Source organism: Balaenoptera musculus, chromosome 3 (genome assembly GCF_009873245.2).
Source record: "Balaenoptera musculus isolate JJ_BM4_2016_0621 chromosome 3, mBalMus1.pri.v3, whole genome shotgun sequence".
NCBI lineage: Eukaryota > Metazoa > Chordata > Mammalia > Artiodactyla > Balaenopteridae > Balaenoptera > Balaenoptera musculus.
Window position 1 is genome coordinate 164662630 of NC_045787.1, and position 20577 is coordinate 164683206.

The 20577-nt window shown below is 38.4% G+C and overlaps 1 protein-coding gene across 2 annotated transcripts in view; it reads right to left on the reverse strand.

Annotated features, from left to right (window-relative positions):
• Nucleotides 1-20577, reverse strand: part of ZNF177 (zinc finger protein 177) — a 34126-nt gene that overhangs the window by 3030 nt on the left and 10519 nt on the right. For both annotated transcript variants that reach the window (XM_036846458.1, XM_036846459.1), the window contains exons 3-4: nt 20024-20106; nt 520-605 (exon numbers count right to left, since the gene is read on the reverse strand). In XM_036846458.1, the coding sequence (XP_036702353.1) occupies nt 520-605; nt 20024-20081 (144 nt within the window). In that variant the 5' untranslated portion in view covers nt 20082-20106. The remainder of the gene's footprint in view (nt 1-519; nt 606-20023; nt 20107-20577) is intronic.

Genomic DNA, 20577 nt, shown 5'->3' on the forward strand with positions numbered 1-20577 from the left:
AGGAGACCCAATGTGTAGGAAGCTCAGACATGCTTCAGAGGTCTCATTATTTGACCCAAGGCTCAATTCTTGGAAATTACCACTTTTGTCCTCACTCCCTGGACTATATCGTCCAGCAGCTTAGCAGCTTTTCTAACACAGTGGAACTGATATTTCCACAACTAGGTTGTGAGGAATCTGCCAGTCTTATTGAAGATCAAGACTGAGCATACTGCAGAATGAGAAAAATACTTAGAAAATGAATGAATGTCTTTCCTAGTGAAAAAAGTCTTTATTTTCCTTCATGGCACCCAGCAGAATATGCAACTAATACTCACCCTGGAGGATTATCTGGAAAAAAAAAATTAACAAATGTTGAAGCCTTTCCTAAGACATCCTCTATTTCCCATTCTGAGAAGCCCAGAGAACTGGGGAAGCCTGAGGCCAGCCTGCTTGGGCTGTGAAGCTGTGGGTCATGGGCAAGAGATGTATCCTTTAGGAACAGCAATGCTTTTTTGGAAACAGTAACTTCCCACATACCTGTGACCAGGTTGTCAGCGATCCTGCAGCCATTCTTCCTCTTGTGTCTCCCTCCTGGTCAGGCTCCTGGCCTGGAGCATGCAGACCTAGAGAAGAAGAAAGAAGCCATGAGAGTCAAGGCCTAACAGATATTCAACACTTACAGGACTGGAAGCTTCCTCACACTAGCTTTAACCATGCACACACAAATGCACATATATGCACATATACATACAAACAATACAGTACAGATTTTATCTCCCTATCCAAGAACAGTTAGGAATGGGAATACTGTATGTACTTATTCTTTAAACTTTTCCCTAGACTGAACCACCAAAAATGCCTAGTCACTCACAACTCAGGAGCAATGAGCGCTCTAGTGTTAAAATTCCTCAAAATGCCATCTGTCTGTATAAGAAACCAGGACTCCTTTGGTAAATAGCTGAGTCCAATGTGGAACAAGAAATGTTCAAGATGAGCCTGGAACAGCTTACACCAGAAGGCAAGGAGCCTACCACACAGGAGAAAACTTAAAAAGGTTCCCACTGGCTTAAGATGGAACAATTTAATAAAGAATAATGACTACAATCAGTTGAAATATACCAAATGTAAAACAAAGCCATGAGTCTATAGTGTTACTAAAAAAAAACCCTCAATGGTCACTACTGGAGGTGGCCAGGATATAATTTTGTTACTCTGAAAATTCGTGAAAAGAGTCAAGCGTGTAGGGCTTCCCTGGTGGCTCAGTGGTTAAGAATCCACCTGCCAATGCAGGGGACGTGGGTTCGAGTCCTGGTCCGGGAAGATCCCACATGCCGCAGAGCAACTAAGCCCGTGTGCCACAACTACTGAGCCTGCACTCTAGAGCCCGTGAGCCACAACTACTGAGCCCACGTGCCACAACTGCTGAAGCCTGCATGCCTAGAGCCCATGCTCCACAACGAGAAGCCACTGCAATGAGAAGCCCGCGCACCGCAAAGTAGAGTAGCCCCTGCTTGCCACAACTAGAGAAAGCCCGCACACAGCAACGAAGACCCAACACAGCCAAAAATAAATAAATAAATAAATAAATAAATAAATTTATTTAAAGAAACGTAATTAAAAAAAAGAATCAAGCATGTATCACCCCGCTCCCTCCTTTATGAACAATATTTTATGATTACCAAATAGTTGCGGTAAGGGAAAGCTCTTCATAGAACAATCATAGAAACTTTATTAGGAGCTTCATTTATTATGAAGAAAATGCTAGAATCAGAAAGTCACCATTCTGCAACCACTAGTAAATTAATGGACCTAGGCAATGACAATAAATGGCTATTAAAATATTAGGTGAAAAGTGAATGGGGATGTTTATTTTCAACTTTTAATTTTGAAAAAATTTCAAACTCAAAAGTTGTGAGAATAGTGTAAATATGATGAACTTCCCTATACTCTTTATCAGTTGTTAAAGTTCTATCACATTTGCTTTCTTTCTCCTCTCTCTGTAGGGGTGTGTGTGTGTGTGTGTGTGTGTGTGTGTGTGTTGTGTGCGTGTGTGGGGGTGTGGGTGTTTCATCAAGAATGATATTGAGGGCTTCCCTGGTGGCGCAGTGGTTGAGAATCCGCCTGCCAATGCAGGGGACACGGGTTCGAGCCCTGGTCTGGGAAGATCCCACATGCCACGGAGCAGCTGGGCCCGTGAGCCACAATTACTGAGCCTGCGCGTCTGGAGTCTGTGCTCCGCAATAAGAGAAGCCGCGATAGTGAGAGGCCCGCGCGCTGCGATGAAGAGTGGCCCCCGCTTGCCACAACTAGAGAAAGCCCTCGCACAGAAACGAAGACCCAACACAGCCATAAATAAAAATAAATAAATAAACAAACAACCCCTCTCTAAAAAAAAAAAAAAAAAAAAAAGAATGATATTGAGAGGAATCTACTTGAGAGGAAATTGCGGATGTCATGACCCTTTTCTCCTACATTCTTCAGAGTGTCATAGGAACTTAGAACATTCTCAAACACAGTGATTGAAAGCAGGATTTAATATTATTATCTAACATACAATCCATATGCAGAATTTTACCAACTGGCCCAGTAATGTCCTTTATAGCAGTCACTTTTTAAACTTCCCATCCAGGATCACGCCCTCAAAGTATGTTTCTTTAATCTTCTTTAATCTGGACCAGTCCCTCAGCCTTTCTTCATCTTCCCAGGTTTGAAAAGTCCAGGCCAGATGTTTTACAGACAGCCTCAGTTTGGGTTTGTCTGTTGTTTTCTCATGATTAGATTCACAAAGTTCATTTTTGGATGACGTATTATGTGATTGATGTTTGTCCTTCTCTGCATCACTTCAGGAGGCTTATGATGCCAGTCTTGTCTCATTATTGATATTAACTTTGATCATTTGGTTAAGGTGGTATGCAGCATGTTTCGCCATTAAGTTACCCTTTTTTTCTTTCGTAATTAACAAGAAATCTGAAGGAGATAATTTAAGACTAAGTACATGTGCTGGGGAACTTTATAAAGTAAGGTCAAGCTCACACTGGGACCAACTGATAAATCTTAACATCTCAAAAGAGACATCTGGACATCATTAGTTCTGATATGATGTAACAAGAAACAACACCAATTATAAAATATTCTTGCCAAAAAAAAAATCCTAACAAATCCTTTAATTAGCAGTTTATAGAAGGGTAAGAGGAGGATCATGTTAAATGATATTATATACAGGACATAATCAGACAAATCCAGTTTGGAGGAGAAAGAGGAAGGGAGAACTCTTCCTGATTAAGAGACTTAAGAGGCGTAACAATCCATTGTAAAGTGTGGCCCTTGGATCTTGATTCGAACGACTATAAAAACACATTTGAGACACTTGGGGTTAACAGAACACAGACAGGGTATTAGACGATATTGGTAAAGAGAAAAGCATCCTGGGTTTCAGCACCAAAAAAAAAAAAAGAGAGAGAGAGAAAGCAGCCCCTGATATGCAGGAGCTGACCTGGTACTCTCAGCTAGGCCTTGCTGTTGTGATGAGCTGGCCTGAAACTCACAGTAACATCTGGGTGTTCTCCTGTTCAACACCCAAAACAGCAACAATACAAGGTCACTCTGTGACCATGATATATTGAGACAAAAGCAAGAACACTCTGTAATTGTGTCTGAACATGGACAAAATATAAACATTATTTACACCTCAAAAATGACCAAACATCCCCCTTTTCTGGCTAATATGAGTGACTGCTGCTTGTTTATCAATTATAATTTTAGTCTCAGTATAGTTTTCCCCCTTTGTAGGTAACATTTACTAAGATGCCCAACACAGAATACCCTTGCACCCTACAACATCCAATCCAGAACTCACCCCAAAAGCACCTAATACAAGCCCCAATTCTTTTTTTATAGGTTAGAAAAATGTGTGGGTTCGTTTGTTTTTTTATATTAAGGCTTTGTAGTTGCATTTACTAAGTTCCTGGTTTCAGCTGGCATCTTAAAAATATATCCCTTTAAGTTATATGATGCTAGGTTCTCAATTGACAAAGGTCAACTAGACATTGACACAGTCTAAAAAATGCCCAACAGTGACGAAGAAAGTAGTTTGAAAACTAGAGAATCTGCCTTCAAAAATAGCTATTTCTACCAAAGTGGAAAAAAGGTATTGTTGTTGGATTAAACTACAATTTTATTTTAAATATCACCATCTCTCGGGAAATATCACTATAGCTTGAAAAATCACATTCACTTACAACTCACACTCTTTTTTTTTTAATAAATTTATTTATTTATTTATTTATTTTTTGGCTGTGTTGGGTCTTCGTTTCTGTGCAAGGGCTTTCTCCAGTTGCGCGAGCGGGGGCCACTCTTCATCGCAGTGCGCGGGCCTCTCACAGTCGCGGCCTCTCCCATTGCGGAGCACAGGCTCCAGACGCGCAGGCTCAGTAGTTGTGGCTCACGGGCCTAGCCGCTCCGCGGCATGTGGGATCTTCCCAGACCAGGGCACGAACCCGTGTCCCCTACATTGGCAGGCGGATTCCTAACCACTGCGCCACCAGGGAAGCCCACAACTCACACTCTTGATCCTTGAAATGACATTTTATAATTCCAATACGCAGTATGCTTCTGAGTCAGTAGTTTTATCCTGGATGCCCTTTAAAGCAGCCTTTTGAATGTTAAAATGATGTATGACTTTTTATTAAACTTACTAGCCAATTTGCTAGTATTTATATCAAGAGCAATGTTCCCATGTTTTAAAAAAATATTTATTTATTTATTTGGCTGCACCGGGTCTTAGTTGTGGCACGTGGGATCTTCAATCTTCGTTGCAGCATGTGAGATCTAGTTTCCTGACTAGGGATCAAACCCAGGCCCCCTGCATTGGGAGTCTTAGCCACTGTACCACCAGGGAAGTCCCTCCCCTTTCTTTTTTAAAAGTAATTTTAAAATTTATTTTAATTGAGATAACAATGATTTATAAAATATAAGTTTCACGTGTTCAAAACCAAATTCCTTAATAAGTCTTTTCTAACACTCTCTTACTGAGATATCCCACAGTTCACCATGGTGTGCATTCTGCCTTGCTGCAGTAAGTAATAAATCCAACTTGTTTAACTCTGTGTGCCCCTGGTGGTCTTTAGCTAAAGACCACTGATAACATCAAGAAATACTGTTAATTTGGGGGTGTGTGATAATGGTGTTGTGATAATGCTAAAAACTTCTGTTAAAAGTTTACTTAAAAATTTTTTTGATTGAAGTATGGTTGATTTACAATGTTGTGTTAGTTTCAGGTGTACAGCAAAGTCATTCAGCTATATATGTGTGTGTATATAAATATATATATATACACACACATATATATATTCTTTTTCAGATTCTTTTCCATAATAGGTTATTACAAGATATTGAATATAGTTCCCTGTGCTATACAGTAGGTCCTTAATTTTTATCTGTTTTATATATAGCTGTGTGTATCTGTTAATCCCAAACTCCTAATTTATTTAAATTAGGAATTAAATTAAAAGTTTATTTTTATTAAAGAAATGTCTTGTCAACCCTCAGAATGGGAGAAAATATTTGCAAATGAAGCAACTGACAAAGGATTAATCTCCAAAATTTACAAGCAGCTCATGCAGCTCAATATCAAAAAAACAAACAACTTAATCCAAAAATGGGCAGAAGACCTAAATAGACATTTCTCCAAAGAAGATATACAGGTTGCCAACAAACACATGAAAGAATGCTCAACATCACTAATCATTAGAGAAATGCAAATCAAAACTACAATGAGGTATCACCTCACACCAGTCAGAATGGCCATCATCAAAAAATCTACAAACAATAAATGCTGGAGAGGGTGTGGAGAAAAGGGAACCCTCTTGCACTGTTGGTGGGAATGTAAATTGATACAGCCATTATGGAGAACAGTATGGAGGATCCTTAAAAAACTAAAAATAGAACTACCATATGACCAAGCAATCCCACTACTGGGCATATATCCTGAGAAAACCATAATTCAAATAGAGTCATGTACCACAATGTTCACTGCAGCTCTATTTACAATAGCCAGGACATGGAAGCAAGCTAAGTGTCCATCAACAGATGAATGGATAAAGAAGATGTGGCACATATATACAATGGAATATTACTCAGCCATAAAAAGAAACGAAATGGAGTTATTTGTAGTGAGGTGGATGGACATAGAGACTGTCATACAGAGTGAAGTAAGTCAGAAAGAGAAAAACAAATACCGTATGCTAACACATATATATGGAATCTAAAAAAAAAAAAAAAAAAAAAAAAAAGGTTCTGAAGAACCTAGGGGCAGGACAGGAATAAAGACGCAGACGTAGAGAATGGACGTGAAGTCACGGGGAGGGGGAAGGGTAAGCTGGGACGAAGTGAGATAGTGGCATGGACTTATATATACTACCAAATGTAAAATAGATAGCTAGTGAGAAGCAGCTGCATAGCACAGGGAGATCAGCTCGGTGCTTTGTGACCACCTAGAGGGGTGGGATATGGAGGGTGGGAGGGAGACACAAGAGGGAGGGGATATGGGGATATATGTATATGTATAGCTGATTCACTTTGTTATAAAGCAGAAACTAACACACCATTTTAAAGCAATTATTCTCCAATAAAGATGTTTAAAAAAAAAAAGAATTGTCTCGTAAGTCTCTTGCTCTGTAACAGTTCTCCTTCCTCTTTTGCCCCCAGACTGGGTTAGGCTGGTTGTATCCTTATGATGTCCTTTTCTTTTAGAGATACAACTCAAATTCTGGGTGAAATGACATGATGTTTGATATTTGTTTTAACATGCTCCAGGAAAACAAAACTCAGTTATTATAGTAAGCAAGGGGAAGAATTAAGAATGCAAAATCGTGGTAATCATTGAAGCTGGATAATGGGTACAGGGAGGTTTCATCATAGTACTCTTCACTCCTGAGTATGTTTGAAAATCCATAATTAATAGTTCTAAAGAAAAGAAAGATAACTTTCCATACAGAAGGAGACAGAGAGAAAATGTACTGGTCTAGACCTTGGCATCAGATATAGTAGAAAAAGAAAATCTTACATTTTAGTCCAAATTCACATTACTTGTGTAATCCAAAATTATTCCCTCAAGAGAATAATTTTATTTAAAGAAGGTTCTATGTTTCATTAAAGAGGGTCCCCTAGGCAATTAGTGTGAGCAAATGGACCTATCTCTGGAAAACTCAACTTCAAGCCAGGCCTCAAAGGATTCCCACAGATAAAATTCTAAGTAAATTGAGGAAGTCACAGTTTAAAAAATTATGAAACACAAATATATAAAATATATAGTGTACCATGAGTGAGAAGCAGTCAGAACACAGGCAGCAGGAAAAAGAAAGCACAATACTGCAGGTATTAGATTTTTTAGACATTATGTAAAAAAAACCTATATTTAACAGGCTTAAAGAAATTAAGAGAAATTTGGATGAATATGGAATAAGATACGCTAGAAATGATGAAACAGTTTTAAGAAACAAACGTGGGCTTCCCTAGTGGCGCAGTGGTTGAGAATCTGCCTGCCAATGCAGGGGACACAGGTTCAAGCCCTGGTCTAGGAAGATCCCACATGCCGCGGAGCAACTGGGCCCGTGAGCCACAGCTACAGAGACTGCGCGTCTGAAGCCTGTGCTCCACAACAAGAGAGGCCGCGATAGTGAGAGGCCCGCGCACCGCGATGAGGAGTGGCCCCCACTTGCCGCAACTAGAGAAAGCCCTCGCACAGAAACGAAGACCCAACACAGCCAAAAATAAAATAAATAAATAAATAAATAAATAATTTTTAAAAAAAGAAAGCATTAAAAAAGAAACAAACGTAATTTTTAGAAATGAAACAGACTCGTTGAAGTGAGAAATTCAATGCAAGGATTAACCACCAGATTAGAACTTTGTTACACCATATGATGAGAAACTAGCTAGGAATTTCCTAGAATTAGTAAAAGACACTAACCTTTGGATCCAGGAAGCACAATAAATCCCAGGCTGAAAGAATAAAAAGAAATCCACACCTACATTTATTTTCTTCTTTGGTGTTTGATTGTTCTCCCCCCACCCCCCCCCCCCCCCACAATCTTAAAAGTAGCCAGGGAAAAAACCCAGGTCACCTAAAAAGGAAAGACAAACTGATGTCTCACGTCTCAAGAGCAACAAGGTATGTCAGAAGAAAGGACGACACCCTCAGTGTGCTGACAGAAAAATAACTTATCAACTTAGAATTCTAAATCCAGTTAAAATATCTTCTTTAGGTTCAAGGGTGAATTTATGAAATCAAACCCTGAATCTAATCAAGCTTCTGGACTAACTACTTTTAATAGGAAATACAGAGATAAACAAGTTAAATAACACAAAGCAGCAGCAATCAACTAAATCCATAATGTAGGACAAACGCCTTGATATCTCCAATAAGTCAGTGGATTAAAAAAATAAAGGAAAAAGGAGGAGGAGGGGATAAAACAAACTTAAGAGATACATATTCAAAAAAACAAGGTGGGTACCCTGTTAAGATCCTGATTTGAACAAACTGTAAAAAGATATTCTGGAGACAACTGGGGAACTTTGGAGTTTGCCAGGTGGGAAAATGCGGTGATGGTTATGTACCAGCCAGAGACGCATGCTTAAGTACTGATGAAAGGACATGATGTCCAGAATCTGCTGTAAAAACACTCCAGAAAAAAGAAAAAGCAGGTGACTAGGCTACCAGCATTGTCCAACTCTTATGTACACTATCTAATACAATAGCCACCATTTACATATGGCTATTGAGCACCTGAAATGAGGCTAGGGTTATTTAAGTAATTTACATTTTAACTTAAATTTGAATAGCCACATATGGCTAGTGTATTAGACAGCTCAGGCCTACGGGATCCAAGAATGGTAAAATATTGATAATTGTGAAAACTGAGTGTTGAAGATATGATTCGCTATATTATTTTCTCTACTTTTGTGTGTGCTTGAAAATTTCCCTATGAAAAGCTTAAAGTTTTAAAAGGGGAGTAAAATAAAGACATTTTTAAGTAAAGACCCAAGAGAGCTTACCCATCTAAAGATCATCACTAAAGTAAATTCTCAGTATTCCAGGAAATAGGAATTTGTATGTCTGAAATGTTAAGTGAACTTTGATTATATAAAATAATAATAGCAATATCTAATTTGTGAGATGGAAAAGCAAGCTGGAATGCTACTGAATAATAAAAATATATAAATTGGGAGGGATGTGACTGTAGTCTTATGCTCCTGGTATTCTTCCGTTAGAGAATAAAGGTATTGATTAGCTTTAGACTTTAAGTGTGCATGATAAAATAGCTAGGGCAACTACTGAAGAACACAGTGGGTTTAACTCACAGGCTAGAAGAAAAAATGGAATGAGGAAAAAACTTCAATTATTACAAAGGCAAGAAAAATAAGCAGGGGAAAAAAACAACAAAAGCAAGTAAAATAAACAGCATGTTGTAAGATGGCAGAAAATGTCTTTATCAATAATCACAATAAATGTACAAATAAATGGACTGAACTCTATAGTTTAAAAACAAAGACTGCCATGTTAGATTAAGATAAATTTCAGCTCTATGCTGTTTCACGAGATGCCCTAAAAACAAAACAACACAGAAAGACTAAATCTCAAAAATGGAAATGATATACCAGGCAAATATTAACCAAAATAAAGTTTGTTTGGCTAACTTAATTTCACACATTTTTAAGACAAAAGGCACTACAACAGGTAACTACATTAGGATATAAGATTCAATTAATGAGAAAGTATAAAGATTCTGAAGTTGTATACACAAGTAACATAGTTTCATAAAATTTATAAACAGAAGCTAACAGAATTAAAGTAGAAATTGACAAACCTCCATCAGTGTAAGAGACTTTAACACACTATTCTGAGTAATGGATAGATCAGAGGAAAAAAAGAGGATTTGAAGGTCTGAATAGTAAAATGAACATCCTTCATCTAAAACACTTATAGACACTACTCTCAATAAATAGAGAATACATATCTTTTTCAAGCATAAGTGGAATGTTTACAAAACTGACCCCACTGCTATACTATAAAGCTAGTCTTAAGTCTTTCAAAGAAGATGTATACAGATATGTTCTCTGACCAAAATGAAATTAAGTTATATATTAATTACAAAAGAAAATTATGTTGAACCATATGAAACTGCCATTTTTATAGGTTAAAAAAAAGGTTGAACGTTAGCAGTTTCACCATAGTTCAATCTAATAGAAAAAAGCCATTGACATCTGGAGTTTAGAGAATATTATTACACTTACGAATAACTCATGGGTAAAAGATATAATTGATGAATTAAATTAGAAATTAAAAAGTACATTAATACTATGGTTATTGATCAGTGCTAAGTACCAAAACTTGTAGGTTGCAGCTAAAGTGGGCCTGAGGGAAAAAAAATTAGGCTTTATGTACTCACATTAGAAAAAAGTTAAAAATTAGTCTAAGTTTCCAATTTAAGAATTTAGGGAATTCCCTGGCAGTCCAGTGGTTAGGACTCAGCACTCTCACTACGAAGGGCCTGGGTTCGATCCCTGGTCAGGGAACTAAGATCCTGCATGCCACGTGACATGGCCAAAAAAAAAAAAAAAAAAAGGATTTAGAGGAAAAAACTCTCAAAATAAATTTTAAAAAATTGAAGGAAAGAAAGAATATGATGAACTAGAAAACAAAAATCCAGAAAAGATCAAACAAAAAATATTGATTCTTTGAAAATTAATAGGAAAAATCATGCAAGATTATTCAAGAAAAGAAAGAGGGAGAAGGTGCAAAGAAAATTGAAAAGCAAAAAAGAACACAATTATAGATGCTGCAGAGATTAAACATGTAAGATATTGTGAATGACTGTATGCTAATCAAGCTCAGAAGTCACAGGAAATGGCTCAATTCCTAGAGAAATAAGACTAGAAATAACAAACTGAATAGTCCTAAAATAATTATCAAAAATGACCTGGACAGTGAGAGTTGCACAACCTGTGATTGTGATTAATGCCACTGAATTGTATGCTTAAAAATGGTTATAATGGCAAATTTTATATTGTATATATTTTACCACAATTTAAAAAATGTATAAAAGTGGAATAATCTGGGTTGTTGCTGACCCCCTCAGAGAGACTCCAGGTCTCTCCAGCCCAAATAATTCACTGCCCAGATAGATTCTTTAAAAAACAAAACAACAACCAAAAAAGCAAAAACAAAATAAAGAACTAGGCATATAAATTTTTCCCATGAAGAAAACACCAGGCTCAGAGGTTTTATAGATCAGTTCTGCCATTCAAAGAAGAGAGAATTCTAATCTGACTCAAATCTTTCAGGGATTAGACACACTTATGCAAAACTCCAGAAATGTGCACGATCCAAAACGTCATGTGTGCATTTTGATTAATCTATGACAGTACCTTACATAATTACCATGGGGGGAAAGAAGGGGGAGGGGGTGGACATGCCACTTTTAAGATGACGTCACAAAACAGTTTGCCTTATCAAAGGGATTGCCTTGACTAAGTAGATAAAGGAAGAGGAATGTTCCTTGAGATTGGTATAATACTGATATCAAACATGACAGCCATTATAAGAAAACAAAATGATATGCAGGTCTCATTAATAAACATAGATACAAAGAGTCTATAGAAAATAAGTCCAAATCAAATACATCAAAAAATGAGAAAGATAATACATCAAAACCAAGTTGAGTTTATCCCAGGAATGCAAGAGAGGCTTACTAGAAAATCAATTAATATAATTTGTTTCATGAATAGATCAAAGTAGAAAACAGTATGATCATCTCAATAATACAGTAAAAGTGTTTGATAATACCCAACATTGCATAATGATTTAAAAATAATTTTAGCCAACTCTATTAAAAAAACCTCAATTTTTAAAATGGGCAAAATATCGATTTTTCTAAAGAAAATACAATGGCCATTAAGCATATGAAAATATGCTTATTATTAGCCACCAGGAACATGCAAATCAAAACTACAAGATACCACTTGACACTCATTTTGATAGTTATAATCAGAAAGACAAATAACAATTGGTGAGTATGTGGAGAAATCAGAACTCTTATTTGCTGGTGGTAAAGAATAATGGTGCAGCCACTTTAGAAAACAGTTTGGTAGTCCATCAAAATGTTAAATATACGATTATCATATGAATCAGCATTCCACTCCTAGGTATAAACCCAAGAGAAATGAAAACGTAAGTCCACGCAAAAACTTTAACAAGAATGTTCATAACAGCATTATTTACAATAGCCCAAATGTGGAAATAACCCAAATGCCCATCAAATTATGAGTGGATAAATAAAATGTGATGTATCTATACAAAAGAATATTATTTGGCCATTAATAGGAATCAGTACTGACACTTGCTACAATGTGGATGAACTTTGAAAACATAGTGAAAGAAGCCATTCACAAAAGACAAAATATTGTATGATTCCATTTATATGAAATGTCCAGAATGGACAAGTCTAGAAAGACAAGAAATAGATTAGTGAGTGGTAGCCTGGGCCTGGAGGGTAGGGAAGAATGGGGAGTGAGTGCTAATGAGTATGGGATTTATTTCTGGGATGATGAAAATTTTCTAAAATTAGATTGTGGTGATGGTTGCACAACTCTGGGAATATACTAAAATTCACTGAATTGTACATTTTAGTTACATGTTAATTATAGTAAACGAGGAAAAGAGGAATAGAAGGAAATGTCTTTAAACCTGAAAATGTATCGAAAACATACAGCAAACATTTTTATTTACTAGATACAAGCTGAAGGCCTTTGAGACACAGAAAAAGAAGTGGCTCCTTCTACTAATCATGATATAGACAGTGCAGTAAGTTGGGGAGAGCGAAAAAGGATGGGGAGACATGATAGGTTGGAGGACTGTAAAGGAAGAATAAACCTGTCATTCATGGATGATATGTAAACATCCAAAAGCATCTATAGGTTAAGATTATTTGAAAACTAAGAGAGGTGTGCAGCTTGCTGGATGCAAAATACACGTTCTGAGCGCTCAAAATAGAACGGGGGCAGTTGGCAATACCTAGGAATATTACACATGACCCGACAACTTTAGTTCTAAAAATCGACCTTAAAGTCCTAAGTACAGAAATATGAAGAAACATGCACAAGCCTATTCAGATGGGAACAACTCAATCGTCCACCAATAGGGGACTAGGCTGCTTCCACACACTAGAAACTTTAAGCCAGTTCAAAGAAAAAAAGGGCAGATCTCAGTGAACTGATGAGTACTTCAAAAAATGTCATAACGTAAGAAAATGAGGTACAAGAAAGGGCATCTTCTTAAGGAAAAGTAAAGTCTGACTTGGGGGAGGCCTTTTAAAGAGGGGAGGACAGGCGATGGAGAAAAGACCCTGCTGACGCGCCCTGCCTTTATTTCCAGACCCTCCTCCTCCCGGGGACAGACCGCCGGAGCAGTCGTTCGGGAGTCGGGAAGAAGCCGCGGCCCCAGCAGGCGCGAATGGAGCGGGTTGGTGCTCGGAGGACAAGCGGGGCGTGCTGAGGCCCCGGGCGGGAAGTCGCGCGTGAAGCCCGGCAGGAGGCGCCGCGGTCCGGGAGCAGCTGGCGCCGTAAACCTTACCCTTGACCCCTCCCCACTATCAAACGGCCCTTCCAGACTCGTGGTCGGAACCTGGATTTGGGCCCAGCCGGATCGGACGCCAACGTTTATGGAAACGGGCAAGATGCGCGAAGCAGCTATTGAGGACCAAGCCGCCAGCGGACGCGCACCTCCGCTTTGGGTCCCGGGCCTGAGGCTCCCGCCTCCAGTAGTTCAGTACCCCCCGGAACTCCGACGGGGGAGCGGGGCTGGGAGGCGGGCCCGGAGAGAGTGTCTGAGGCCTGGCCAGGGAGCCTGGGCACAGAGTTGAGGCGAAGTGCAGGCAAGTTTATTTTAAGCGAAGGAGGCTTATCAAGTAGAGTAACTTACTCTTGATTGCACATTTAAGTAAAATGGTGCGCAGGCACTTGAGCCCGGGTCTTTGACTCCATATGGTCTCCTCGATGGAAAAAGTAGAGGTCCCCAAGGTTTTGAAAAGGAGACTGAGCAGTCAGAAGGGAAAAGGAGTCCAAACTTCACTACTCAGCCATTATGGATTCTCTTGCGGGGTCACTGCCCCTCCCCTCTTCCTAACCAAAGCAAGCCCCCCAGAAGTCAGAGAACTTTTTTGTCCGGACTCCAATTTAAACAATGATTATCCTGGTATTAAAAACAAAAAACAGTCTCGATCAGCACTTTAAGCTACCTGCCAAGAAATGGATTTTATCAGGGCCAAAAGAGGGCTGATTCTTAAATATGCATAACCGGAACCCATGATTTAAAACGGAAATCTGGTAGTAGAGAAAAGACGGATTTTACGGTGCTTTGGGGTTGTTGTTACTACAGTTAGACAGCGCAAAATAAGGATTTTAAAAATTTCAATAACTTCCTCTCTGTGCCTTTTCTAGACACCTCCATGAATAAAACATCTGCCTAGACATAAACTTAATCATTAGGAGGGTCCTTATTATTTAATGGAATCACCCATATCTGGAGATCTGTATTTAAAAGCTCAACCCCTCGCGGCTGACCATGCCTCTCGGGCAGATCGGCTCCATAAAATATCTGCCCATGTACAGAAGGGCCCAGAAATCTTAGGCACTTAATTACTAATATTAAAGACTAGGAGCATGTGTTTAAACCGGAAAAATATTAATCTATATTCCATTCCAAAAATATTTTAAGGAGGCTAGGTTCTTTCACCACATAATGAGCACAGCCTGACAAGGCAGTATCATGTGAACTGTGGACTCCAGGCTTTGCTCAAGCAACAAAAGCATGGTGTTTTGAGGCAGAAGTAAAGTGCCCACTAGCCTTTCTCAGCTCCACTGTAAACACATGGGGGTTAGCGTCCCCAACCCTCTCCAAAGTCGAAAACACCAGTACAACTTAACAGTTGGCCCTCTGGGTTCTGTACCTGCAAATACAACCAGCTATGAATGGTGTAATGCTGTAGTACATCCATTGAAAAAAATCTACATATGAATGGACCCATGCAGTTCAAAATCTTGTTGTTCAAGGGTCAACTGTAATGACGTATATCCATTAGAGTATCATACAGGGTATTTTTCACTGCCCTAAAAATCCTCTGTGCTTTGCTTATACGTTCCACCCATCACTCTCACCAATCCCTGGCAACCACTGATCTCCACAGTTTTGCCTTTTCCAGAATGTCATATAGTTGGAATCATACAGTATGTAATCTTTCCAGATTGGCTTCTTTCACTTAGTAATATGCATTACTTAGTATATGCATTAAGGTTCTTCCATGTCTTTTCATGGACTGATAGTTCATTCATTTTAAGCACTGGATAATATTGTGTTTGGATGTGCCAGTTTATCCATTCACCTTCTGAAGGACATCTTGACTACTTCCAAGTTTTGGCAATTATGAATAAAACTACTATAAACATTCATGTGCAAAGAAACAAAAAACCCCCAAAGCATGCATGTACTGGTTTTTGTGTGGACATAAGTTTTCAACTTACTTGGGTAAATGTCAAGGAGTGTGAATACTGTACCACTCGGTAGGACTATGTTTAATTTTGTAAGAAACCACCAAATTGTATCCCAAAGTGGCTGTACAATTTTGTAGTCCCACCAGCAATGAAATGAAATTTCCTGTTGCTCTATATCTTCACCAACATTTATCATTATCAGTGTTCCAGATTTTGGCCATTCTCATAGATTCATAGATTTGTAGTGGTCTCTTTTCTTCTGATGATATATCATGTGGACCATTTTTCAAATGCTTATTTGCTATCTGCGTATCTTCCTTGGTAAGGTGTCTATTAAGGTCTTAATCCATTTTTAATCAGCTGTTTATTTTCTTATTGCTGAGTCTTAGGAGTCCTTTATCAGTTGTGTCTTTTGCAAATATTTTCTTTCAATTTGTGCTTGTCTTCTCACTCTCTCGACAATGCCTTTTTTAGAGACGTTTTTAATTTTAATAATGTCCAGTTTATCAATTATTTCTTTTTTTTTTTTTTTTTTTTTTTTTTTTTAAATTTTATTTATTTATTTATTTATTTATGGCTGTGTTGGGTCTTCGTTTCTGTGCGAGGGCTTTCTCTAGTTGCGGCAAGTGGGGGCCACTCTTCATCGCGGTGCGCAGGCCTCTCACTATCGTGGCCTCTCCCGTTGCGGAGCACAGGCTCCAGACGCGCAGGCTCAGCAATTGTGGCTCACGGGCTTAGTCGCTCCGCGGCATGTGGGATCTTCCCAGACCAGGGCTCGAACCCGTGTCCCCTGCATTGGCAGGCAGATTCTCAACCACTGCGCCACCAGGGAAGCCCAATTATTTCTTTTATGGATCATGTCTTCCATGTCATATTTTAAAAAGTATTGCCACACCCAAGGTCTTCTAGGTTTTCTTCTATGTTATCTTCAAGGAGTTTTATAGTTGTGTGTTTAACACTTAGGGCTGCAATGCATTTTGAGTTAATTTTTGTGACGAGTGCAAGGTCTGTGTCTAGATTTATTCTTTTGCATGTGGGTGTCTGGTTGTTCCAGCACCATCTGTTGAAAAGAGTTATATTTACTACATTCCATTTCCTTTTCTCCTCTGTCAAAGATCAGTTGACCATATTTATGCTCAACATCATTAGTCTTTAAAAGTATGGGTCTACCTTGAAAAAAAAACGCACACAGAAAGGCAACTCATTTAAATAAAAATTTACTTGGTTTTCTTTTCCAGTATCAATTTTCTTGTATGCAGTAAGTGAAAACATGTACTCCAAAACTTTCCCAAGGTCTTATTTAAAAACCTCTTTGTAACAAACGTTTTTCATTAAAAAAAAAAAAAAAAAAAAAAAACTTTTTAGGATTTTTATTTATAAAAATATATAAAAGATATTCATTGAAAGCATTCTGATTGTTTTTACATTCATACATAATCTCTCCAGTGTGAATTTTACAATAAATTAACACAGCCTTTTCCACACTCCCTATATTTATAATTTATGGTTCTTCTCCAGTGTGAATCATGTTTCCTAATGACAAAGAACAATCAAAGGCTTTCCTATATCCCTTTCACTCAGGGGATTTCTCATTATGTGTGATTTCATACTTTCCCAAAGCAGAGAAAAAAAACTAAACAAAATCCTATACTTTTTACATTAGTAAGATTTTCACACCTGTGAACTCACAGCTGAATATTAAAGTATAAGGCAGAGCAAAAGGCTTCCCACATTCCTTACAATAAGGTTATCTCCACTATGAATTAGTACATGTTCAGTAAGTGTGAAAGTATCAAAGGCTTTCCCACACTCTTTACAAGCATAAGTTCTCTCTCAAGTGTGAATGTGTATACATTCAGAAAGGCATGAAGTATTACTAAAGGTTTTCCCATATTCCTCATATATATGGCTTCTCCCCACTGTGAGTTCTTTTTTTTTTTTAAATTAATTTATTTATTTTTGCTGTGTTGGGTCTTCGTTTCTGTGCGAGGGCTTTCTCTAGTTGTGGCAAGTGGGGGCCACTCTTCATCGCGGTGCATGGGCCTCTCACTATCATGGCCTCTCTTGTTGCAGAGCACAGGCTCCAGACGTGCAGGCTCAGTAGTTGTGGCTCACGGGCTTAGTTGCTCCGCGGCATGTGGGATCTTCCCAGCCAGGGCTTGAACCCGTGTCCCCTGCATTGGCAGGCAGATTATCAACCACTGCGCCACCAGGGAAGCCCCCCACTGTGAGTTCTTAAATGTTGAATAAGACATGTGGATCGAGTAAAGGATTTCCCACATTCCTTACATTCAAAAGGTTGTTCACCAGTGTGAGTTCTCATGTGTACTGTAAGGCCTGATGAAATAGTGAAGGCTTTCCCACATTTTTTACATTTATACACTTCTCTCCAGTATGTGTTTCTTTTATGTTGACTAAAGTATGAGGATTATCTAAATGCTTTACCACATTCCTTACATTCAAAAGGTCTTTCTGTGCACTCTTCATTTCTTAAATTTTTTAAAATTTAATTATTTATTTTTGGCTATGCCAGCATATGTGGGATCTTAGTTCCCCAACCTGGAATAGAACCCGTGCCCCCTGCACTGGAAGCGTAGTCTTAACCACTGGACCACCAGGGAAGTCCCTACACCATGCATTCTTAAATGTCAAATAAGAAATGAGAATCAAATAAAGGCTTTCCCACAGTGCTTATAAGGTTTTACCCAGGGTGAGTTTCCAGGTGCCTTTTAAAGCAAGATGAAATACTAAATATTTTCCCACATTCCTTAAAATGATAAGGCATCTCACCAGTGTGAATTCTTCATATGTACAGTAAGGTATGAGGAACTAGCAAAGGCTTTTCCACATTCCTTACATTTATAAGGTTTTTCTCCAGTTTGAATTCGCATGTGAATACTGTTTTGAGAAAAGTAAACTCTGGGCTGCACTCCTTACAAACACAGTGTTTCTAGTATAAAATCTTATATGCTTAGCAAGATCTGGGGAATAAGAAAAGGCTTTTTCAAGTTTCTTACATTCTTAAATGTTGAATAACATGAAGATTGAGTGAAAGTCTTCCCACATCCTTTACACTCATAGGGTATTTCTCTAGTGAGTTCGCATATGTACAAAAAGGTTTGTAGAATGAGAAAGAGCTTTCCTACGTTCTTTAAAAGCATACGTCCTCTCTCCACCATGAATTCTTATACATTCCCTAAGGTATGAGGAAGAAGGTAAGCCTTTCTTACAGTCAGCGCATTTACAGGGTTCTCCTGAGTGTAAGTTTTCTTGTGAACCAGGTGTAAATTTTGGTTGAAGGCTGTTTCACACCGATTATACTCAGAAGTATTCTCTCCAGAATGGGTTTTCTTGTGTAGATCAAGGGCACAGTTTTTTTTTGTTTTTTGTTTTTCCTCCTGCTCAGTAGTTATTTATTTATAAAAGCAACAGGAAGATGTTCTCTTATGGGCAAATCCTCTACAATGGTCCCCAGAACATTTTCTAAGGAAACAAACAACAAAAAGCCAACCACACAGTAGGGAAATAAATTTAAATAATTTATATGATAAATTATTTCAAATAATTTTCCCTCTGCTGTTCTGAGTTCTTTTTTTTTTTTTTTTTAAACATCTTTATTGAAGTATAATTGCCTTACAATGGTGTGTTAGCTTCTGCTTTATAACAAAGTGAATCAGTTATACATATACAATATGTTCCCATTTCTCTTCCCTCTTGCATCTCCCTCCCTCCCACCCTCCCCATCCCACCCCTCTAGGTGGTCACAAAGCACCGAGCTGATCTTCCTGTGCTATGCGGCTGCTTAAGGGCACAGTTTTTTATGAAGGCATTTTCACACTGATAACACTCACAAGTTTTCTTTCTAATGTAAGTTTTCCTTTGAGCCTTAAGGCATGAGTGTTCACTCAAGGCTTCTTCACAATGGTTAAAATTGATTTCTCTCCAATGTAGTTTCTCTCCTGTCGATGAAGAGATTAATGATGACTTAAAAAGTTTTCCAACCTTGTTATATTCAGAGATTTTCCCCTCTGCCTTGAATTCTGTTTTTCTATACAAGAAACAAATTCGTATGGTTGAAGTTTTTTATTTGTTTTTGTTTTTCTTCCATTTTCACTGCAATGCATGGTTCCAGACCCTTAGTGCTTTCAAGCAGAATGAAGTGATCGTTCTACTAGAAAGTTTTGTTGTATTCTTTACTTTCACAGGGATTTTTATAGAGTTTAGCTGATAATTGATCAAGATGAAATTATTTATCAAAACTTCATCTGAATGACATACATGGGAATATTCAGCTGAGTGAATCTGTGTGAAGAAATATATCGTGAGGGGTGTTTAAAGTTTTTGCCAAATTCACAATGCCCAGAGACTATGAAAAACAGGTGAATGACACTAGTCTCAAGTATCTGTCATAGTTATCGTGCTGCTTTCCTATCTTATGGAACTACTAATCTTCCACTAGTGTGGAAAGCAAGGAATTATATCCTGTGAATCTTACCATTTCCACCACACTGGATTTTTTCCCATCCAAAATATTCCACTGAGGTGATGACCATCTGGAATTAAGACAAATCTCCCAATCTGAAATGAGATTTAAAAAAATTATGTTCTTGGAGAAATAAATGGAAGGAAGATGTTAAAAATGAAGGCCAATGTGTATTTACTTTCAAACATTGATATGTTTGATTAAAACATTAAGATATATTTTAAAACAAAAAGAAAGGGGCTTCCCTGGTGGTGTGGTTGTTAAGAATCCGCCTGCCAATGCAGGAGACACGGGTTTGAGCCCTGGTCCGGGAAGATCCCACATGCCGCAAAGCAACTAAGCCCGTGCGCCACAACCACTGAACCTGCGCTCTAGAGCCTTCGAGCCACAGCTACTGAAGCCCGCGCACCTAGAGCCCGTGCTCTGCAACAAGAGAAGCCACCGCAATGAGAAGCCCGTGCACCACAGCAAAGAGTAGCCCCCACTCGCCGCGACTAGAGAAAGCCCGCACACAGCAACGAAGACCCAACGGAGCCAAAAATAAATAAATAAATTTATTTAAAAAA